This window comes from Oncorhynchus keta, unplaced genomic scaffold (genome assembly GCF_023373465.1).
Source record: "Oncorhynchus keta strain PuntledgeMale-10-30-2019 unplaced genomic scaffold, Oket_V2 Un_contig_13998_pilon_pilon, whole genome shotgun sequence".
Classification (NCBI taxonomy): domain Eukaryota; kingdom Metazoa; phylum Chordata; class Actinopteri; order Salmoniformes; family Salmonidae; genus Oncorhynchus; species Oncorhynchus keta.
The window spans coordinates 1-25328 of NW_026278483.1; the positions used below are offsets into that span (position 1 = coordinate 1).

The following is a 25328-nucleotide window of genomic DNA, read 5'->3' on the forward strand; positions in this document are numbered from 1 at the left end:
CACAGGTGCACCTTCTGCTGGGGTCAATAAAAGGCCACTCTGAAATGTGCAGTTGTGTCACACAACACAATGCCTCAGATGTGTCAAGTTGAGGGAGCATGCAGTTGGCATGCTGACTGTAGGAATGTCCATCAGAGCTGTTGCCAGATAATTTAAGGGTAATTTCTCTACCATAAGCCACCTCAGTCATTTTGAGAATTTGTCATTGCATCCAAATTGCCTCACAACCGCAGACCACGTGTAACCACGCCAGACCACGTGTAACCACGCCAGACCACGTGTAACCACGCCAGACCACGTGTAACCACGCCAGACCACGTGTAACCACGCCAGACCACGTGTAACCACGCCAGACCACGTGTAACCACGCCAGACCACGTATAACCACGCCAGACCACGTGTAACCACGCCAGACCACGTGTAACCACGCCAGACCACGTGTAACCACGCCAGCCAAGGACATCCGGCTTCTACACCTGCAGTATCGTCTGAGACCAGCCAACCGGAAAGCTGATAATGCCCTCATGGCTGCGTTAAGTTAAAATTGCCTTGGCTGTGTGCTTAGGGTTGTTGCTTAGGGTCGTTGTCCTGTTGGAAGCTGAACCTTGACCCCAGTCTGAGGTCCGTTGTTCCCGATAGAGAGAGAGGCCAGAGCCCGTTGTTCCCGATAGAGAGAGGCCAGAGCCCGTTGTGCCGATAGAGGGAGGCCAGAGCCCGTTGTGCCGATAGAGAGAGACCAGAGCCCGTTGTGCCGATAGAGGGAGGCCAGAGCCCGTTGTGCCGATAGAGGGAGGCCAGAGCCCGTTGTGCCGATAGAGGGAGGCCAGAGCCCGTTGTGCCGATAGAGGCCAGAGCCCGTTGTTGCCGATAGAGGGAGGCCAGAGCCCGTTGTGCCGATAGAGGGAGGCCAGAGCCCGTTGTGCCGATAGAGGGAGGCCAGAGCCCGTTGTGCCGATAGAGGGAGGCCAGAGCCCGTTGTGCCGATAGAGGGAGGCCAGAGCCCGTTGTGCCGATAGAGGAGGCCAGAGCCCGTTGTGCCGATAGAGGGAGGCCAGAGCCCGTTGTGCCGATAGAGGGAGGCCAGAGCCCGTTGTGCCGATAGAGGGAGGCCAGAGCCCGTTGTGCCGATAGAGGGAGGCCAGAGCCCGTTGTTCCCGATAGAGGAGGCCAGAGCCCGTTGTTCCCGATAGAGGAGGCCAGAGCCCGTTGTGCCGATAGAGGGAGGCCAGAGCCCGTTGTGCCGATAGAGGGAGGCCAGAGCCCGTTGTGCCGATAGAGGGGCCAGAGCCCGTTGTTCCCCATGTTCTATAATTGTCCAGCAGCCAAAGACACAATATTACACATATTAACAACCCACAGCAACAACCCATAGCAACAACCCACAGCAACAACCCATAGCAACAACCCATAGCAACAACCCATAGCAACAACCATAGCAACAACCCATGCTTGTTGTTGCATCTTCAGATCTTCCGTCTTTCTACATTGGTGAAGGAGATCTTCATCTCTTGTCAAATCAAACCGCTGGCATTTGCAGTGCACTTTTGAGAACGGTGTTTTCCGGTAATTGAATTTTATAACATTTGCGTTTATAGCCTACTGCCGTGTGCACATCGCTGTGCTTAAGCTAAATGTCATGCTGCATGAACCTCATTGCTTTTAAAATGTATTTGACATATATAGTGGTTGTATTAGTTTGGGGTCTATCGTTACCACAACTCTCCCTGACTATGTTTGCAATATGTATTTCTCACACAGAAGGACAAGCTGACCAATAGACCAGGTCAACTGTTGGATAGTAGATCGACAGTGTTCGTTACTCATCTTGTCGGCTGACGAAAAGTAAAATGTGGACAGTTCTATCATCCTCAATTACGCGCCTCGGAATTCAATGAGGACGTGTGTGGCCTCCCCCGGTGAGTCCTACTTCACGCGTAACCTACTTCCAAGCTGCAATGCCTGTGACAAGGACCCGATCAAGTGCCGGCATTGGCTAATAAGAATTGCGATATCTGAGAGAGCCTGGTGAGTGAGAGGTGAGAGGTGAGAGGAGCACAGGCGAATATCTGAGAGAGCCTGGTGAGTGAGAGGTGAGAGGTGAGAGGAGCACAGGCGAATATCTGAGAGAGCCTGGTGAGTGAGAGGTGAGAGGTGAGAGGAGCACGGGCGAATATCTGAGAGAGCCTGGTGAGTGAGAGGTGAGAGGTGAGAGGAGCACAGGCGAATATCTGAGAGAGCCTGGTGAGTGAGAGGTGAGAGGAGCACGGGCGAATATCTGAGAGAGCCTGGTGAGTGAGAGGTGAGAGGTGAGAGGAGCACAGGCGAATATCTGAGAGAGCCTGGTGAGTGAGAGGTGAGAGGTGAGAGGAGCACGGGCGAATATCTGAGAGAGCCTGGTGAGTGAGAGGTGAGAGGTGAGAGGTGAGAGGTGAGAGGAGCACAGGCGAATATCTGAGAGAGCCTGGTGAGTGAGAGGTGAGAGGAGCACGGGCGATTGAGAGCAGGAAATTCTTATTATACTCACCCCAAGGCACAACGACCACAAGACATGGATTTGTTTATGAGGCATGACGACCAAACACTTCTATATATGTGTGTACCTGGCTGGCCAGTTCCCTGGTGGGAGAGATGACCAGAGCTCTGATGCCGAGGTTAGCAGGCTGTTTCAGGTGTGTCAGGAGAGGGAGACAGAACGCTAGAGTCTTCCCCGAACCTGTCGGAGCACACGCCAACAACTCACGACCCTGGGAGAGGGGTGAGAGAGATGCATACAATGATATTATTTAGGGTTCCATTCTATATATATCCACACTCAGTCTGTGTTCCATTCTATATATCCACACTCAGTCTGTGTTCCATTCTATACATCCACACTCAGTCTGTGTTCCATTCTATACATCCACACTCAGTCTGTGTTCCATTCTATACATCCACACTCAGTCTGTGTTCCATTCTATACATCCACACTCAGTCTGTGTTCCATTCTATACATCCACACTCAGTCTGTGTTCCAGTCTATACATCCACACTCAGTCTGTGTTCCAGTCTATATATATATCCACACTCAGTCTGTGTTCCATTCTATATATATCCACACTCAGTCTGTGTTCCATTCTATATATATCCACACTCAGTCTGTGTTCCATTCTATATATATCCACACTCAGTCTGTGTTCCATTCTATATATATCCACACTCAGTCTGTGTTCCATTCTATACATCCACACTCAGTCTGTGTTCCATTCTATACATCCACACTCAGTCTGTGTTCCATTCTATATATCCACACTCAGTCTGTGTTCCATTCTATATATCCACACTCAGTCTGTGTTCCATTCTATACATCCACACTCAGTCTGTGTTCCATTCTATATATATCCACACTCAGTCTGTGTTCCATTCTATACATCCACACTCAGTCTGTGTTCCATTCTATATATCCACACTCAGTCTGTGTTCCATTCTATATATCCACACTCAACAGTCTGTGTTCCATTCTATACATCCACACTCAACAGTCTGTGTTCCATTCTATACATCCACACTCAGTCTGTGTTCCATTCTATACATCCACACTCAACAGTCTGTGTTCCATTCTATACATCCACACTCAACAGTCTGTGTTCCATTCTATACATCCACACTCAACAGTCTGTGTTCCATTCTATACATCCACACTCAACAGTCTGTGTTCCATTCTATACATCCACACTCAACAGTCTGTGTTCCATTCTATACATCCACACTCAACAGTCTGTGTTCCATTCTATACATCCACACTCATCAGTCTGGGTTCCATTCTATATATATCCACACTCAGTCTGTGTTCCATTCTATATATATCCACACTCAGTCTGTGTTCCATTCTATATATCCACACTCAGTCTGTGTTCCATTCTATACATCCACACTCAGTCTGTGTTCCATTCTATACATCCACACTCAGTCCCTGTGTTCCATTCTATATATATATATCCACACTCAGTCCCTGTGTTCCATTCTATATATATATATCCACACTCAGTCCCTGTGTTCCATTCTATATATATATCCACACTCAGTCCCTGTGTTCCATTCTATATATATATCCACACTCAGTCCCTGTGTTCCATTCTATATATATATCCACACTCAGTCCCTGTGTTCCATTCTATATATATCCACACTCAGTCCCTGTGTTCCATTCTATATATATCCACACTCAGTCCCTGTGTTCCATTCTATATATATCCACACTCAGTCCCTGTGTTCCATTCTATATATATCCACACTCAGTCCCTGTGTTCCATTCTATATATATCCACACTCAGTCCCTGTGTTCCATTCTATATACATCCACACTCAGTCCCTGTGTTCCATTCTATATACATCCACACTCAGTCCCTGTGTTCCATTCTATATACATCCACACTCAGTCCCTGTGTTCCATTCTATATACATCCACACTCAGTCCCTGTGTTCCATTCTATATACATCCACACTCAGTCCCTGTGTTCCATTCTATATATATCCACACTCAGTCCCTGTGTTCCATTCTATATACATCCACACTCAGTCCCTGTGTTCCATTCTATATACATCCACACTCAGTCCCTGTGTTCCATTCTATATACATCCACACTCAGTCCCTGTGTTCCATTCTATATACATCCACACTCAGTCCCTGTGTTCCATTCTATATATATCCACTCAGTCCCTGTGTTCCATTCTATATATATCCACACTCAGTCCCTGTGTTCCATTCTATATATATCCACTCAGTCCCTGTGTTCCATTCTATATATATCCACACTCAGTCCCTGTGTTCCATTCTATATATCCATACAGTCATGCATCTCTGTGTACTCACATGCATCATCAGGGGTATAGCCTGCATCTGGATGGGGGTGGGTATGGTGAGTCCAGCTGCGGACAGGTTCTGGAGGACGCGTGGGTTCAGGTCGTACTCGGACTGCAGCTCGGAGAAGGTGCACACTGGGTCAGGCACGTCACAGCCATGCACGTTGATACGATGTTGCATACGGACACGGTTCACCTGACAACACACAGAGATGAGATTCAACAGGTAGACAGAGCGAAGAGCTGTGTGTGTGTGTGTGTGTGTGTGTGTGTGTGTGTGTGTGTGTGTATGTGTATGTGTGTGTACCTTCTCTTGGTGGAGGTGTTGGAGTCTCTTCATGGATGTCTTGTCTCTGTCCCTCCCCTCCTTCAAGCCTTTAGACTTCCTGTCTGCAGAGGAGGTCCACAGGATGCCCTCGGTCTCCTCACACGCCACTACAACAAAGCGACAGGGACCATCAGAACGCTGAATTCATTCATGGGTCATTTTAAACAACAATAAGCTGCTCCAGTTGAAACACACAGAACACACATACACACCACTGTGGAAAGATGCCCAAAAAGCAACACATTAAGTTTTGGAAATGGCCAAGTCAAAGTCCAGACCTAATCCCAATTGAGATGTTGTGGCAGGACTTGAAACAAGCATTTCAAGCTTGAAAACCCAAAAATGTCACTGAGTTAAAGCATTTCTGCATGGAAGAGTGGGCCAAAATTCCTCCACATCGATGTGAGAGACTTATCAACTACAGGAAGTGGTTGGTTGGAGTTATTACAGCTAAAGGTGGACTGATCAACTACAGGAAGTGGTTGGTTGGAGTCACTGCAGCTGAAGGTGGACTGATCAACTACAGGAAGTGTTTGGTTGGAGTCACTGGAGCTAAAGGTGGACTGATCAACTACAGGAAGTGTTTGGTTGGAGTTATTACAGCTAAAGGTGGACTGATCAACGACAGGAAGTGGTTGGTTGGAGTCACTGCAGCTAAAGGTGGACTGATCAACTACAGGAAGTGGTTGGTTGGAGTCACTGCAGCTAAAGGTGGACTGATCAACTACAGGAAGTGGTTGGTTGGAGTCCTAGCAGCTAAAGGTGGACTGATCAACTACAGGAAGTGGTTGGTTGGAGTCACTGCAGCTAAAGGTGGACTGATCAACGACAGGAAGTGGTTGGTTGGAGTCACTGCAGCTAAAGGTGGACTGATCAACTACAGGAAGTGGTTGGTTGGAGTCACTGCAGCTAAAGGTGGACTGATCAACTACAGGAAGTGGTTGGTTGGAGTCACTGGAGCTAAAGGTGGACTGATCAACTACAGGAAGTGGTTGGTTGGAGTTATTACAGCTAAAGGTGGACTGATCAACGACAGGAAGTTGTTGGTTGGAGTCACTGCAGCTAAAGGTGGACTGATCAACTACAGGAAGTGGTTGGTTGGAGTTATTACAGCTAAAGGTGGACTGATCAACGACAGGAAGTTGTTGGTTGGAGTCACTGCAGCTAAAGGTGGACTGATCAACTACAGGAAGTGGTTGGTTGGAGTCACTGGAGCTAAAGGTGGACTGATCAACAACAGGAAGTGGTTGGTTGGAGTCACTGCAGCTAATGGTGGACTGATCAACTACAGGAAGTGGTTGGTTGGAGTCACTGCAGCTAAAGGTGGACTGATCAACGACAGGAAGTGGTTGGTTGGAGTCACTGGAGCTAAAGGTGGACTGATCAACTACAGGAAGTGTTTCGTTGGAGTCACTGGAGCTAAAGGTGGACTGATCAACGACAGGAAGTGTTTCGTTGGAGTCACTGGAGCTAAAGGTGGACTGATCAACGACAGGAAGTGTTTCGTTGGAGTCACTGGAGCTAAAGGTGGACTGATCAACTACAGGAAGTGTTTCGTTGGAGTCACTGGAGCTAAAGGTGGACTGATCAACTACAGGAAGTGGTTGGTTGGAGTCACTGCAGCTAAAGGTGGACTGATCAACTACAGGAAGTGGTTGGTTGGAGTCACTGGAGCTAAAGGTGGACTGATCAACAACAGGAAGTGGTTGGTTGGAGTCACTGCAGCTAATGGTGGACTGATCAACTACAGGAAGTGGTTGGTTGGAGTCACTGCAGCTAAAGGTGGACTGATCAACGACAGGAAGTGGTTGGTTGGAGTCACTGGAGCTAAAGGTGGACTGATCAACTACAGGAAGTGTTTCGTTGGAGTCACTGGAGCTAAAGGTGGACTGATCAACGACAGGAAGTGTTTCGTTGGAGTCACTGGAGCTAAAGGTGGACTGATCAACGACAGGAAGTGTTTCGTTGGAGTCACTGGAGCTAAAGGTGGACTGATCAACTACAGGAAGTGTTTCGTTGGAGTCACTGGAGCTAAAGGTGGACTGATCAACTACAGGAAGTGGTTGGTTGGAGTCACTGCAGCTAAAGGTGGACTGATCAACAACAGGAAGTGGTTGGTTGGAGTTATTACAGCTAAAGGTGGACTGATCAACTACAGGAAGTGTTTCGTTGGAGTCACTGGAGCTAAAGGTGGACTGATCAACTACAGGAAGTGGTTGGTTGGAGTTATTACAGCTAAAGGTGGACTGATCAACGACAGGAAGTGTTTCGTTGGAGTCACTGGAGCTAAAGGTGGACTGATCAACTACAGGAAGTGGTTGGTTGGAGTTATTACAGCTAAAGGTGGACTGATCAACGACAGGAAGTTGTTGGTTGGAGTCACTGCAGCTAAAGGTGGACTGATCAACTACAGGAAGTGGTTGGTTGGAGTCACTGCAGCTAAAGGTGGACTGATCAACTACAGGAAGTGGTTGGTTGGAGTCACTGGAGCTAAAGGTGGACTGATCAACAACAGGAAGTGGTTGGTTGGAGTCACTGCAGCTAAAGGTGGACTGATCAACTACAGGAAGTGGTTGGTTGGAGTCACTGCAGCTAAAGGTGGACTGATCAACGACAGGAAGTGGTTGGTTGGAGTCACTGGAGCTAAAGGTGGACTGATCAACTACAGGAAGTGTTTCGTTGGAGTCACTGGAGCTAAAGGTGGACTGATCAACGACAGGAAGTGTTTCGTTGGAGTCACTGGAGCTAAAGGTGGACTGATCAACGACAGGAAGTGTTTCGTTGGAGTCACTGGAGCTAAAGGTGGACTGATCAACTACAGGAAGTGTTTCGTTGGAGTCACTGGAGCTAAAGGTGGACTGATCAACTACAGGAAGTGGTTGGTTGGAGTCACTGCAGCTAAAGGTGGACTGATCAACAACAGGAAGTGGTTGGTTGGAGTCACTGGAGCTAAAGGTGGACTGATCAACTACAGGAAGTGGTTGGTTGGAGTCACTGGAGCTAAAGGTGGACTGATCAACAACAGGAAGTGGTTGGTTGGAGTCACTGGAGCTAAAGGTGGACTGATCAACAACAGGAAGTGGTTGGTTGGAGTCACTGCAGCTAAAGGTGGACTGATCAACAACAGGAAGTGGTTGGTTGGAGTCACTGGAGCTAAAGGTGGCACAACCAGTTATTGAGTGTAAGTGGACAATTACTTTTACACACAGGGGCATTGGGTGTTACATAACTTTGTTAATTGAATAAGTACTCTTTTTTTGCCATTTGTAAACACAGGTTATCTTTATCTAATATTAGGTTTTGGTTGAAGATTTAACATTCAGTATCAACAATAGAGAATCAGAAAGGGGTAAATACTTTTTCACCGCACTGTAGAACACAAGCCTCCAAATACTACCTTCAGCCTGAGTATCTTTCTTCTTCTTTGCAGTCTTCTCCTCATCCTGTCGTTTCCTTTTCCCTGCAGCAGCATCTCCCTCTCCCTCCTCGTCTTGCTTCTCCTCCGCTCTCTGCTCCTGGTTGCCGTGGGTTGTTCCGGTCCCGAAAAAGTCGATCCCATAGTGGTCAGATACATCTTTCTCTTGAGATCTCACCACCTGGAACGCACACACGTACCATAAATACATATAACTATTGTTAATGACAAGAGTATACTACTACTACTACTACTACTACTACTACTACTACTACTACTACTAGCAATACCCCAAGACCGCTAAATCCTAATGTGATATATGTGCTGATACATCTCACTGCAAAACGTTCAGAATAATGTTAGTTAACCAAAACAATCGAAAGTTACATAGATAATATCATCCGGGACTTCAATTTCTGAGAATAAACGAAACATTGAGTTCGAGATGTATTCATTTTAAACCTGAAACTAGCTAATTTAGCTGGACTGTGTCTCTACAGATCGAGGGCAAGACACGCTAACGAACCGCTCAAATCTTTGCAGGGTTCAAATACTACTCGCTGAACACGAATAGAGAAATATTGGACATCGTCCTCATTACCTTAAATCGTTCGGCATCTTTACCAAACCTCTTGAAATCAAATTTCGCTCCGGCTCCGAGTTTACGAAACAAGTCGAAGGCGTCCATTGAAACAGCGTGGAGACGAGGAAAAAGGCATGACGACTCGATCCCAGTCTAGTTCAACCAACCGGTGAGTCGTGGATTGATTATAAAGCCTGGATATGTTTGTGGTTGTACCTCGTGTCCACATGGTGTCGCCATTGTCTCATCAGTGGAATATGGAAAACAAAGTATAACGTATTTCGTTTGCATGGTTACGTTTGGTATTTTCCATGTCTCAAACGGCAGTATTTGTCGTTGAGGACGTTACTATATTATTGAACAACACTGTGATGTGTTTACGTCCTCTACAGATCCTCTCTCATTAACGAGACAGGAGTTGACAGGAGTTGAGAGAAAACATTCAGCTAGTGTCATGGAGACAGAATACCTAATAATGATTTAGTTTAAATGTTTTACAATTTACTCAATAAATGACATGTATTTATAAAGACCCTTTTTACATCAGCCGATGTCACAAAGTGCTGTACAGAAACCCAGACTAAAACCCCAAACAGAAAGCAAATGCAGGTGTAGAAGCACTGTGGTTAGGAAAAACTCCCTCCAAAGGCCAGAACCTAGGAAGAAACCTAGAGAGGAACCAGACTATGAGGGGTGGCCAGTCCTCTTCTGGCTGTGCCGGGTGGAGATTATAACAGAACATGGCCAAGATGTTCAAATGTTCATAAATGACCAGCATGGTCCAATAATAATAATCACAGTCGTTGTAGAGGGTGCAACAGGTCAGCACCTCAGGAGTAAATGTCAGTTGGGTTTTCATAGCTGATCATTAAGAGTTAGAGACAGCAGGTGCAGTAGATCATCAAAAAACAGCAGGTCTGGGACAAGGTAGCACGTCCGGTGAACAGGTCAGGGTTCCATAGCCGCATGTAGAACAGTTGAAACTGGAGCAGCAGCACGATTAGGTGGACTGGGGACAGGCCAAGTAGTCCTGAGGCATGGCTCAGGGCTCAGCGCCTCTGGAAGGGGAGGGAGAGGAAGAATACTTCATTCATAGGACACCGGAGACAAGGCTGAGTATAGCCCACGAAGATATCCCCCACGGCACGGATATGTGTTCAAATATTTAAAATTCAAATGTAGGTACCGTGATGCTACTGTAGTTAAATGGTACCGTGATGCTACTGTAGTTAAATGGTACCGTGATGCTACTGTAGTTAAATGGTACCGTGATGCTACTGTGGTTAAAATGGTACCGTGATGCTACTGTGATGCTACTGTAGTTAAAATGGCACCGTGATGCTACTATAGTTAAAAGGTACCGTGATGCTACTATAGTTAAATGGTACCGTGATGCTACTGTAGTTAAATGGTACCGTGATGCTACTGTAGTTAAATGGTACCGTGATGCTACTGTAGTTAAATGGTACCGTGATGCTACTGTAGTTAAATGGTACCGTGATGCTACTGTGGTTAAAATGGTACCGTGATGCTACTGTGATGCTACTGTAGTTAAAATGGCACCGTGATGCTACTATAGTTAAAAGGTACCGTGATGCTACTATAGTTAAATGGTACCGTGATGCTACTGTAGTTAAATGGTACCGTGATGCTACTGTAGTTAAATGGTACCGTGATGCTACTGTAGTTAAATGGTACCGTGATGCTACTGTAGTTAAATGGTACCGTGATGCTACTGTGGTTAAAATGGTACCGTGATGCTACTGTGATGCTACTGTAGTTAAAATGGTACCGTGATGCTACTGTGGTTAAAATGGTACCGTGATGCTACTGTGATGCTACTGTAGTTAAATGGTACCGTGATGCTACTGTAGTTAAAATGGTACCGTGATGCTACTGTAGTTAAATGGTACCGTGATGCTACTGTAGTTAAATGGTACCGTGATGCTACTGTAGTTAAATGGTACCGTGATGCTACTGTAGTTAAATGGTACCGTGATGCTACTGTAGTTAAATGGTACCGTGATGCTACTGTGGTTAAAATGGTACCGTGATGCTACTGTAGTTAAATGGTACCGTGATGCTACTGTAGTTAAATGGTACCGTGATGCTACTGTAGTTAAATGGTACCGTGATGCTACTGTAGTTAAATGGTACCGTGATGCTACTGTAGTTAAATGGTACCGTGATGCTACTGTAGTTAAATGGTACCGTGATGCTACTGTAGTTAAATGGTACCGTGATGCTACTGTGGTTAAAATGGTACCGTGATGCTACTGTGATGCTACTGTAGTTAAAATGGTACCGTGATGCTACTGTGGTTAAAATGGTACCGTGATGCTACTGTGATGCTACTGTAGTTAAATGGTACCGTGATGCTACTGTAGTTAAAATGGTACCGTGATGCTACTGTAGTTAAATGGTACCGTGATGCTACTGTAGTTAAATGGTACCGTGATGCTACTGTAGTTAAATGGTACCGTGATGCTACTGTAGTTAAATGGTACCGTGATGCTACTGTAGTTAAATGGTACCGTGATGCTACTGTGGTTAAAATGGTACCGTGATGCTACTGTAGTTAAATGGTACCGTGATGCTACTGTAGTTAAATGGTACCGTGATGCTACTGTAGTTAAATGGTACCGTGATGCTACTGTAGTTAAATGGTACCGTGATGCTACTGTAGTTAAATGGTACCGTGATGCTACTGTAGTTAAAATGGTACCGTGATGCTACTGTGGTTAAAATGGTACCGTGATGCTACTGTAGTTAAAATGGTACCGTGATGCTACTGTAGTTAAATGGTACCGTGATGCTACTGTAGTTAAAATGGTACCGTGATGCTACTGTAGTTAAAATGGTACCGTGATGCTACTGTAGTTAAAATGGTACCGTGATGCTACTGTAGGTAAATGGTACCGTGATGCTACTATAGTTAAATGGTACCGTGATGCTACTATAGTTAAATGGTACCGTGATGCTACTGTAGTTAAATGGTACCGTGATGCTACTGTAGTTAAATGGTACCGTGATGCTACTGTAGTTAAATGGTACCGTGATGCTACTGTAGTTAAATGGTACCGTGATGCTACTGTAGTTAAATGGTACCGTGATGCTACTGTAGTTAAATGGTACCGTGATGCTACTGTAGTTAAATGGTACCGTGATGCTACTGTAGTTAAAATGCTACCGTGATGCTACTGTGGTTAAAATGGTACCGTGATGCTACTGTAGTTAAATGGTACCGTGATGCTACTGTAGTTAAAATGGTACCGTGATGCTACTGTAGTTAAAATGGTACCGTGATGCTACTGTAGTTAAAATGGTACCGTGATGCTACTGTAGGTAAATGGTACCGTGATGCTACTATAGTTAAATGGTACCGTGATGCTACTGTAGTTAAATGGTACCGTGATGCTACTGTAGTTAAATGGTACCGTGATGCTACTGTAGTTAAATGGTACCGTGATGCTACTGTAGTTAAATGGTACCGTGATGCTACTGTAGTTAAATGGTACCGTGATGCTACTGTAGTTAAATGGTACCGTGATGCTACTGTAGTTAAATGGTACCGTGATGCTACTGTAGTTAAATGGTACCGTGATGCTACTGTAGTTAAATGGTACCGTGATGCTACTGTAGTTAAATGGTACCGTGATGCTACTGTAGTTAAATGGTACCGTGATGCTACTGTAGTTAAATGGTACCGTGATGCTACTGTAGTTAAATGGTACCGTGATGCTACTGTAGTTAAATGGTACCGTGATGCTACTGTAGTTAAATGGTACCGTGATGCTACTGTAGTTAAATGGTACCGTGATGCTACTGTAGTTAAATGGTACCGTGATGCTACTGTAGTTAAATGGTACCGTGATGCTACTGTAGTTAAATGGTACCGTGATGCTACTGTAGTTAAATGGTACCGTGATGCTACTGTAGTTAAATGGTACCGTGATGCTACTGTAGTTAAATGGTACCGTGATGCTACTGTAGTTAAATGGTACCGTGATGCTACTGTAGTTAAATGGTACCGTGATGCTACTGTAGTTAAATGGTACCGTGATGCTACTGTAGTTAAATGGTACCGTGATGCTACTGTAGTTAAAATGCTACCGTGATGCTACTGTAGTTAAATGGTACCGTGATTCTACTGTAGTTAAATGGTACCGTGATGCTACTGTAGTTAAATGGTACCGTGATGCTACTGTAGTTAAATGGTACCGTGATGCTACTATAGTTAAATGGTACCGTGATGCTACTGTAGTTAAAATGGTACCGTGATGCTACTGTGGTTAAAATGGTACCGTGATGCTACTGTAGTTAAAATGGTACCGTGATGCTACTGTAGTTAAAATGGTACCGTGATGCTACTGTGGTTAAAATGGTACCGTGATGCTACTGTAGTTAAAATGGTACCGTGATGCTACTGTAGTTAAATGGTGATGCGTGATGCTACTACTGTAGGTAAAATGGTACCGTGATGCTACTGTAGTTAAATGGTACCGTGATGCTACGTGATGCTGTAGTTAAAATGGTACCGTGATGCTACTGTAGTTAAATGGTACCGTGATGCTACTGTAGTTAAATGGTACCGTGATGCTACTGTAGTTAAATGGTACCGTGATGCTACTGTAGTTAAATGGTACCGTGATGCTACTGTAGTTAAATGGTACCGTGATGCTACTGTAGTTAAATGGTACCGTGATGCTACTGTAGTTAAATGGTACCGTGATGCTACTGTAGTTAAATGGTACCGTGATGCTACTGTAGTTAAATGGTACCGTGATGCTACTGTAGTTAAATGGTACCGTGATGCTACTGTAGTTAAATGGTACCGTGATGCTACTGTGGTTAAAAATGGTACTGTGATGCTACTGTGGTTAAAAATGGTACCGTGATGCTAGTGTAGTTAAAATGGTACCGTGATGCTACTGTGATGCTACTGTAGTTAAATTGGTACCCGTGATGCTACTGTAGTTAAATGGTACCGTGATGCTACTGTGGTTAAAAATGGTACCGTGATGCTACTGTAGGTAAAATGGTACTGTGATGCTACTGTGGTTAAAAATGGTACCGTGATGCTACTGTGGTTAAAATGGTACCGTGCTGCTACTGTGGTTAAAATGGTACCGTGATGCTACTGTGGTTAAAAATGGTACCGTGATGCTACTGTAGTTAAAATGGTACCGTGATGCTACTGTGGTTAAAAATGGTACCGTGATGCTACTGTAGTTAAAATGCTACTGTGATGCTACTGTAGTTAAAATGGTACCGTGATGCTACTGTAGTTAAAATGGTACCGTGATGCTACTGTAGTTAAAATGGTACCGTGATGCTACTGTAGTTAAAATGGTACCGTGATGCTACTGTAGTTAAAATGGTACCGTGATGCTACTGTAGTTAAAATGGTACTGTGATGCTACTGTAGTTAAATGGTACCGTGATGCTACTGTGGTTAAAATGGTACCGTGATGCTACTGTAGTTAAAATGGTACCGTGATGCTACTGTAGTTAAATGGTACCGTGATGCTACTGTAGTTAAAATGGTACCGTGATGCTACTGTAGTTAAATGGTACCGTGATGCTACTGTAGTTAAAATGGTACCGTGATGCTACTGTGATGCTACTGTAGTTAAATTGGTACCCGTGATGCTACTGTAGTTAAAATGGTACCGTGATGCTACTGTAGTTAAATGGTACCGTGATGCTACTGTGGTTAAAAATGGTACCGTGATGCTACTGTAGGTAAAATGGTACTGTGATGCTACTGTGGTTAAAAATGGTACCTTGATGCTACTGTGGTTAAAATGGTACCGTGCTGCTACTGTGGTTAAAATGGTACCGTGATGCTACTGTGGTTAAAAATGGTACCGTGATGCTACTGTAGTTAAAATGGTACCGTGATGCTACTGTGGTTAAAAATGGTACCGTGATGCTACTGTGGTTAAAATGCTACCGTGATGCTACTGTAGTTAAAATGGTACCGTGATGCTACTGTAGTTAAAATGGTACTGTGATGCTACTGTAGTTAAAATGGTACCGTGATGCTACTGTAGTTAAAATGCTACCGTGATGCTACTGTAGTTAAAATGGTACCGTGATGCTACTGTAGTTAAAATGGTACCGTGATGCTACTGTAGTTAAATGGTACCGTGATGCTACTATGGTTAAAATGGTACCGTGATGCTACTGTAGTTAAAATGGTACCGTGATGCTACTGTAGTTAAATGGTACCGTGATGCTACTGTAGTTAAAATGGTACCGTGATGCTACTGTAGTTAAATGGTACCGTGATGCTACTGTAGTTAAAATGGTACCGTGATGCTACTGTAGTTAAATGGTACCGTGATGCTACTGTAGTTAAAATGGTACCGTGATGCTACTGTGATGCTACTGTAGTTAAAATGCTACCGTGATGCTACTGTAGTTAAAATGGTACCGTGATGCTACTGTAGTTAAAATGGTACCGTGATGCTACTGTGGTTAAAATGGTACCGTGATGCTACTGTGGTTAAAATGGTACCGTGATGCTACTGTAGTTAAAATGGTACCGTGATGCTACTGTAGTTAAATGGTACCGTGATGCTACTGTAGTTAAAATGCTACCGTGATGCTACTGTGATGCTACTGTAGTTAAATGGTACTGTGATGCTACTGTAGTTAAATGGTACCGTGATGCTACTGTAGTTAAAATGGTACCGTGATGCTACTGTAGTTAAATTGGTACCCGTGATGCTACTGTAGTTAAAATGGTACCGTGATGCTACTGTAGTTAAATGGTACCGTGATGCTACTGTAGTTAAAATGGTACCATGATGCTACTGTAGTTAAATGGTACCGTGATGCTACTGTAGTTAAAATGGTACCGTGATGCTACTGTAGTTAAAATGCTACCGTGATGCTACTGTAGTTAAAATGGTACAGTGATGCTACTGTAGTTAAAATGGTACCGTGATGCTACTGTAGTTAAAATGGTACCGTGATGCTACTGTAGTTAAAATGGTACCGTGATGCTACTGTAGTTAAAATGCTACCGTGATGCTACTGTAGTTAAAATGGTACAGTGATGCTACTGTAGTTAAATGGTACCGTGATGCTACTATAGTTAAAATGGTACCGTGATGCTACTGTAGTTAAATGGTACCGTGATGCTACTGTAGTTAAATGGTACCATGATGCTACTGTAGTTAAATGGTACCGTGATGCTACTGTAGTTAAAATGGTACCGTGATGCTACTGTAGTTAAATGGTACCGTGATGCTACTATAGTTAAAATGGTACCGTGATGCTACTGTAGTTAAATGGTACCGTGATGCTACTGTAGTTAAATGGTACCGTGATGCTACTATAGTTAAAATGGTACCGTGATGCTACTGTAGTTAAATGGTACCGTGATGCTACTGTAGTTAAATGGTACCGTGATGCTACTGTAGTTAAATGGTACCATGATGCTACTATAGTTAAAATGGTACCGTGATGCTACTGTAGTTAAATGGTACCGTGATGCTACTGTGGTTAAAATGGTACCGTGATGCTACTATAGTTAAAATGGTACCGTGATGCTACTGTAGTTAAAATGGTACCGTGATGCTACTGTGGTTAAAATGGTACCGTGATGCTACTATAGTTAAAATGGTACCGTGATGCTACTATAGTTAAATGGTACCGTGATGCTACTGTAGTTAAATGGTACCGTGATGCTACTGTAGTTAAATGGTACCGTGATGCTACTGTAGTTAAATGGTACCGTGATGCTACTGTAGTTAAATGGTACCGTGATGCTACTGTAGTTAAATGGTACCGTGATGCTACTGTAGTTAAATGGTACCGTGATGCTACTGTAGTTAAATGGTACCGTGATGCTACTGTAGTTAAATGGTACCGTGATGCTACTGTAGTTCAAATGCTACCGTGATGCTACTGTGGTTAAAATGGTACCGTGATGCTACTGTAGTTAAATGGTACCGTGATGCTACTGTAGTTAAAATGGTACCGTGATGCTACTGTAGTTAAAATGGTACCGTGATGCTACTGTAGTTAAAATGGTACCGTGATGCTACTGTAGGTAAATGGTACCGTGATGCTACTATAGTTAAATGGTACCGTGATGCTACTGTAGTTAAATGGTACCGTGATGCTACTGTAGTTAAATGGTACCGTGATGCTACTGTAGTTAAATGGTACCGTGATGCTACTGTAGTTAAATGGTACCGTGATGCTACTGTAGTTAAATGGTACCGTGATGCTACTGTAGTTAAATGGTACCGTGATGCTACTGTAGTTAAATGGTACCGTGATGCTACTGTAGTTAAATGGTACCGTGATGCTACTGTAGTTAAATGGTACCGTGATGCTACTGTAGTTAAATGGTACCGTGATGCTACTGTAGTTAAATGGTACCGTGATGCTACTGTAGTTAAATGGTACCGTGATGCTACTGTAGTTAAATGGTACCGTGATGCTACTGTAGTTAAATGGTACCGTGATGCTACTGTAGTTAAATGGTACCGTGATGCTACTGTAGTTAAATGGTACCGTGATGCTACTGTAGTTAAATGGTACCGTGATGCTACTGTAGTTAAATGGTACCGTGATGCTACTGTAGTTAAATGGTACCGTGATGCTACTGTAGTTAAATGCTACCGTGATGCTACTGTAGTTAAATGCTACCGTGATGCTACTGTAGTTAAATGGTACCGTGATGCTACTGTAGTTAAATGGTACCGTGATGCTACTGTAGTTAAAATGCTACCGTGATGCTACTGTAGTTAAATGGTACCGTGATTCTACTGTAGTTAAATGGTACCGTGATGCTACTGTAGTTAAATGGTACCGTGATGCTACTGTAGTTAAATGGTACCGTGATGCTACTATAGTTAAATGGTACCGTGATGCTACTGTAGTTAAAATGGTACCGTGATGCTACTGTGGTTAAAATGGTACCGTGATGCTACTGTAGTTAAAATGGTACCGTGATGCTACTGTAGGTAAAATGGTACCGTGATGCTACTGTGGTTAAAATGGTACCGTGATGCTACTGTAGTTAAAATGGTACCGTGATGCTACTGTAGTTAAATGGTACCGTGATGCTACTGTAGGTAAAATGGTACCGTGATGCTACTGTAGTTAAATGGTACCGTGATGCTACTGTAGTTAAAATGGTACCGTGATGCTACTGTAGTTAAATGGTACCGTGATGCTACTGTAGTTAAATGGTACCGTGATGCTACTGTAGTTAAATGGTACCGTGATGCTACTGTAGTTAAATGGTACCGTGATGCTACTGTAGTTAAATGGTACCGTGATGCTACTGTAGTTAAATGGTACCGTGATGCTACTGTAGTTAAATGGTACCGTGATGCTACTGTAGTTAAATGGTACCGTGATGCTACTGTAGTTAAATGGTACCGTGATGCTACTGTAGTTAAATGGTACCGTGATGCTACTGTGGTTAAAAATGGTACTGTGATGCTACTGTGGTTAAAAATGGTACCGTGATGCTAGTGTAGTTAAAATGGTACCGTGATGCTACTGTGATGCTACTGTAGTTAAATTGGTACCCGTGATGCTACTGTAGTTAAATGGTACCGTGATGCTACTGTGGTTAAAAATGGTACCGTGATGCTACTGTAGGTAAAATGGTACTGTGATGCTACTGTGGTTAAAAATGGTACCGTGATGCTACTGTGGTTAAAATGGTACCGTGCTGCTACTGTGGTTAAAATGGTACCGTGATGCTACTGTGGTTAAAAATGGTACCGTGATGCTACTGTAGTTAAAATGGTACCGTGATGCTACTGTGGTTAAAAATGGTACCGTGATGCTACTGTAGTTAAAATGCTACCGTGATGCTACTGTAGTTAAAATGGTACCGTGATGCTACTGTAGTTAAAATGGTACCGTGATGCTACTGTAGTTAAAATGGTACCATGATGCTACTGTAGTTAAAATGGTACCGTGATGCTACTGTAGTTAAAATGGTACCGTGATGCTACTGTAGTTAAAATGGTACTGTGATGCTACTGTAGTTAAATGGTACCGTGATGCTACTGTGGTTAAAATGGTACCGTGATGCTACTGTAGTTAAAATGGTACCGTGATGCTACTGTAGTTAAATGGTACCGTGATGCTACTGTAGTTAAAATGGTACCGTGATGCTACTGTAGTTAAATGGTACCGTGATGCTACTGTAGTTAAAATGGTACCGTGATTCTACTGTGATGCTACTGTAGTTAAATTGGTACCCGTGATGCTACTGTAGTTAAAATGGTACCGTGATGCTACTGTAGTTAAATGGTACCGTGATGCTACTGTGGTTAAAAATGGTACCGTGATGCTACTGTAGGTAAAATGGTACTGTGATGCTACTGTGGTTAAAAATGGTACCTTGATGCTACTGTGGTTAAAATGGTACCGTGCTGCTACTGTGGTTAAAATGGTACCGTGATGCTACTGTGGTTAAAAATGGTACCGTGATGCTACTGTAGTTAAAATGGTACCGTGATGCTACTGTGGTTAAAAATGGTACCGTGATGCTACTGTAGTTAAAATGCTACCGTGATGCTACTGTAGTTAAAATGGTACCGTGATGCTACTGTAGTTAAAATGGTACTGTGATGCTACTGTAGTTAAAATGGTACCGTGATGCTACTGTAGTTAAAATGCTACCGTGATGCTACTGTAGTTAAAATGGTACCGTGATGCTACTGTAGTTCAAATGGTACCGTGATGCTACTGTAGTTAAATGGTACCGTGATGCTACTATGGTTAAAATGGTACCGTGATGCTACTGTAGTTAAAATGGTACCGTGATGCTACTGTAGTTAAATGGTACCGTGATGCTACTGTAGTTAAAATGGTACCGTGATGCTACTGTAGTTAAATGGTACCGTGATGCTACTGTAGTTAAAATGGTACCGTGATGCTACTGTAGTTAAATGGTACCGTGATGCTACTGTAGTTAAAATGGTACCGTGATGCTACTGTGATGCTACTGTAGTTAAAATGCTACCGTGATGCTACTGTAGTTAAAATGGTACCGTGATGCTACTGTAGTTAAAATGGTACCGTGATGCTACTGTGGTTAAAATGGTACCGTGATGCTACTGTGGTTAAAATGGTACCGTGATGCTACTGTAGTTAAAATGGTACCGTGATGCTACTGTAGTTAAATGGTACCGTGATGCTACTGTAGTTAAAATGGTACCGTGATGCTACTGTAGTTAAATGGTACCGTGATGCTACTGTAGTTAAAATGGTACCGTGATGCTACTGTGATGCTACTGTAGTTAAATTGGTACCCGTGATGCTACTGTAGTTAAAATGGTACCGTGATGCTACTGTAGTTAAATGGTACCGTGATGCTACTGTGGTTAAAAATGGTACCGTGATGCTACTGTAGGTAAAATGGTACTGTGATGCTACTGTGGTTAAAAATGGTACCGTGATGCTACTGTGGTTAAAATGGTACCGTGCTGCTACTGTGGTTAAAATGGTACCGTGATGCTACTGTGGTTAAAAATGGTACCGTGATGCTACTGTAGTTAAAATGGTACCGTGATGCTACTGTGGTTAAAAATGGTACCGTGATGCTACTGTAGTTAAAATGCTACCGTGATGCTACTGTAGTTAAAATGGTACCGTGATGCTACTGTAGTTAAAATGGTACCGTGATGCTACTGTAGTTAAAATGCTACCGTGATGCTACTGTAGTTAAAATGCTACCGTGATGCTACTGTAGTTAAAATGCTACCGTGATGCTACTGTAGTTAAAATGGTACCGTGATGCTACTGTAGTTAAAATGGTACCGTGATGCTACTGTAGTTAAAATGGTACCGTGATGCTACTGTGGTTAAAATGGTACCGTGATGCTACTGTAGTTAAAATGGTACCGTGATGCTACTGTGGTTAAAATGGTACCGTGATGCTACTGTAGTTAAAATGGTACCGTGATGCTACTGTGGTTAAAATGGTACCGTGATGCTACTGTAGTTAAAATGCTACCGTGATGCTACTGTAGTTAAAATGGTACCGTGATGCTACTGTAGTTAAAATGGTACCGTGATGCTACTGTAGTTAAAATGGTACCGTGATGCTACTGTAGTTAAAATGGTACCGTGATGCTACTGTAGTTAAAATGGTACCGTGATGCTACTGTAGTTAAATGGTACCGTGATGCTACTATAGTTAAAATGGTACCGTGATGCTACTGTAGTTAAATGGTACCGTGATGCTACTGTGGTTAAAATGGTACCGTGATGCTACTGTAGTTAAAATGGTACCGTGATGCTACTGTAGTTAAATGGTACCGTGATGCTACTGTAGTTAAAATGGTACCGTGATGCTACTGTAGTTAAATGGTACCGTGATGCTACTGTAGTTAAAATGGTACCGTGATGCTACTGTGATGCTACTGTAGTTAAATTGGTACCCGTGATGCTACTGTAGTTAAAATGGTACCGTGATGCTACTGTAGTTAAATGGTACCGTGATGCTACTGTAGTTAAAATGGTACCGTGATGCTACTGTGGTTAAAATGGTACCGTGATGCTACTGTGGTTAAAATGGTACCGTGATGCTACTGTGGTTAAAATGGTACCGTGATGCTACTGTAGTTAAAATGGTACCGTGATGCTACTGTAGTTAAATGGTACCGTGATGCTACTGTAGTTAAATGGTACCGTGATGCTACTGTAGTTAAAATGGTACCGTGATGCTACTGTAGTTAAATGGTACCGTGATGCTACTGTGGTTAAAATGGTACCGTGATGCTACTGTGGTTAAAATGGTACCGTGATGCTACTGTAGTTAAATGGTACCGTGATGCTACTGTGGTTAAAAATGGTACCGTGATGCTATGTAAATAAAATAGTGAATTTCCTTGTTGTTCGCTCGTCTTCGACACACAGACAGTTTCAGTAACTGCTGGAAGAGATGGAACTAATCCACAAAGACTTGGCCTCTTCACTGCAGTGTCAGGTGGGTTATGTTGAAGGAAGGTTCTGGAACGGTTCGTGGAGTGTTTGGATACGGTTTTAGCCTTTCTGGCTGAAAAGGGTCAAAACTACCCAGAGCTTGGGGTTGGCTTATAAAACGGATATTTCTCACTGACATAACAGGACACCTCGACGTGCATCTTCAGGGTTCAGGGGAAACAGTCCTGAAACTGTTACATGCATGGAAGGCATTCGTTGCCAAGCTAAATAAAATGTCTACTCGCAAGGATATTCAAGATGGAACGTTCCGCTACTTCAAGCAACTCAAAGGGATGTCAACTCCACACACGGTCAGTGCTGACAGAGTGTACATGGGGGAACTGAAGTCAAGAGTTCTCTGTCAGATGTCAAGCAACCTGGCCCAATGTTTGATTTTTTTGATCAAGCCAGACAACTTTGAGGACAGTGACTTGGATCTGTCTGTGTTTCAGTGGATGGGGATTGAGGACTTTGAAATGCAGCTGATCGAGCTCAAGGCATCCTTCCTTCCTTTGGTCATCAAAATCCACAGAGCTGCGGAAAAAACAAGAAGGGACAGAGAGATCAGAGACCTCCATCATCCACTGTTGGGAGAGCCTTCCAGTGAAATCTGACAGTTTGGATACAAAACAAAAATATATTCTGTATTGTCTGGAACCTGTTTTATTACACCAAGTGAATGATCTTTCGGTCAGAAACCTCTCTCTCCATATATCAGTAAGATCAAACTTTTCAATAAAAAGTATTAAACCCAAATTCTGATTGGTTGGCCTCCCTGGGGGCCATCTATCAGTTAAATTATCTATAGTAATGTTCAAGTCCCCTCCTATCAATAATAGTGATTTATTCTCAAATGTTGCATACTTGCTAATCTTATTGAATTTGTCACTACGCTGTCCTGTACAACGTAATAGGTGCTTTCTAGAGCTCAGACATTGCAGACGCCAGACAGATCTTACAGACGCCAGACAGATCTTACAACGTCTGGATCGTTATTTCACCTATCAGCGAACCACGTGACAGCCAATAGCATGCCACCATTGGTTGGTGCAACATCTGAGCAGGGGAACACCACCAGATACTGACTGGATTCATGACTTTATAATATATGCCATGACTTTATAATATATGCCATGACTTTATAATATATGCCATGACTTTATAATATATGCCTCGACTTTATAATATATGCCATGACTTTATAATATATGCCTCGACTTTATAATATATGCCATGACTTTATAATATATGCCATGACTTTATAATATATGCCATGACTTTATAATATATGCCATGACCTTATAATATATGCCATGACTTTATAATATATGCCATGACTTTATAATATATGCCATGACTTTACTGCAAATGACACTCAAGTCTTGTCGTGGAAGAGTCAGAATTTGTTGGTAATATTTGTAAGATGTTTTATATTCATCAAATGTGTGTAAGTTACTTCTCATCAGAATGGTATTTTTGTATAATACTGTGGCGGGGTTGCAGTTATCTGTTCTATGTCAAGACTAAGTTGCATGGGCCGCAGAGAGGTCAAAGTGTCATCATGTGTAAACATATCTCTTGCTCCACTGTGTGTGTGCCAGTTCACTCCCTACTTTTCCACATGGAGGATGGCAGTGTCTGGAATCTTTCTATCCTCTCCGTGAGTTTGTATTTAGAGTTGGTTGTATCTAAATGACAATTTGATAAATGCCTGTTGATATGGAGGATTGGTTTATGGTTCTGGGGTTTGAGTAAGGATACAAAGCTGAACAATTTATTATGTCTATGCTGTCTGACTGTGTGTCTTTGCTATTAAAGGAACTCAGTTGCATTGTAAGGGGGCTCTCAGAGAATTCATGGTTAGACACTGAATTGCCTGAGAGTCACAGGATTGTGATAGAGCTCATATAATTAAAGATGGACTTTGATAACTAACTCTGACTTGTGTATGGTTTGCTCCCATGATTTGGTAAATAGAGGAAATTTCCACGACAGTCTTCAGAAAAAAAATCAATACACCAATATTTCAGTCATGACAGCCTTTATAATAGAATGCTTGTGACCACACACACAAACAAATATTACACTTGGGGGGAAAAACATCTTAAAGTAGAAATAGAATATGGTCATTATAGACAAACCCAGTGCACAAGGCTACATGTGAGCAAAAATAAAGTTCACCGAGAAAGAAATGTAATGGTCTAATAAGCACCTAACGCGTTATAACTTGAGGAAAGGCAAGGAGTCGTATAACGTTACAAGTTAATACTATTGCAAATTTGGTTAAGGTTACTAACGTTGGCTCATCTGATGTTGCAACGTTAACCGCCTGACAATCAGCCAGCTAATTTTTCACACCATAAACTACATGATTTGATCAGTTGAGTTGGCTAATGTTGCTCAACATTTCTCTGGATAAGTTATCTAACGGAGAAACCGATCCAGCTTAACCAGATACTTAACGATGCTAATCATACTTGTTCTACCACTTTCTCCTTCCGCTCAAACTCTCCAAAAGCCGGTTGTTTTTCGGTTACAGCTCATGAAGTCGGCTTCATCACCTACCGTTACCTCGCCCCGGTCTCTCACCTACCGTTACCTCGCCCCGGTCTCTCACCTACCGTTACCTCGCCCCGGTCTCTCACCTACCGTTACCTCGCCCCGGTCTCTCTCCTACCGTTACCTCGCCCCGGTCTCTCTCCTACCGTTACCTCGCCCCGGTCTCACCTACCGTTACCTCGCCCCGGTCTCTCTCCTACCGTTACCTCGCCCCGGTCTCTCCCCTACCGTTACCTCGCCCCGGTCTCTCACCTACCGTTACCTCGCCCCGGTCTCTCACCTACCGTTACCTCGCCCCGGTCTCTCTCCTACCGTTACCTCGCCCCGGTCTCTCTCCTACCGTTACCTCGCCCCGGTCTCACCTACCGTTACCTCGCCCCGGTCTCTCTCCTACCGTTACCTGGCCCCGGTCTCTCTCCTACCGTTACCTCGCCCCGGTCTCTCTCCTACCGTTGCCTCGCCCCGGTCTCACCTACCGTTACCTCAGTTACCGTTCAGGGAGACGCGCTGCTGTAACGGGACAAGTCTCTTCTTTCAGTCGGGCGCTGCGTTCTGTTGTCATGTGAACGACTGGCTGAGCCTTGGAAACAGCCGGGATTGGTCCAAACGCACGTCACTCATTCACTGAC

The 25328-nt window shown here is 43.5% G+C and overlaps 1 protein-coding gene across 1 annotated transcript; it reads right to left on the reverse strand.

Moving 5' to 3' along the window:
* Positions 1-2543: 2543 nt before the first annotated feature.
* On the reverse strand, positions 2544-9347 carry LOC127918316 (probable ATP-dependent RNA helicase DDX52). Its single transcript, XM_052501609.1, has 5 exons — positions 9184-9347; positions 8565-8763; positions 5147-5274; positions 4850-5035; positions 2544-2744 (listed from the first exon to the last, which is right to left on the reverse strand). The coding sequence occupies exons 1-5, from the start codon at positions 9268-9270 to the stop codon at positions 2559-2561; spliced, it is 786 nt and encodes a 261-aa protein (XP_052357569.1). The 5' UTR covers positions 9271-9347; the 3' UTR covers positions 2544-2558.
* Between the last annotated feature and the right edge of the window lie 15981 nt (positions 9348-25328).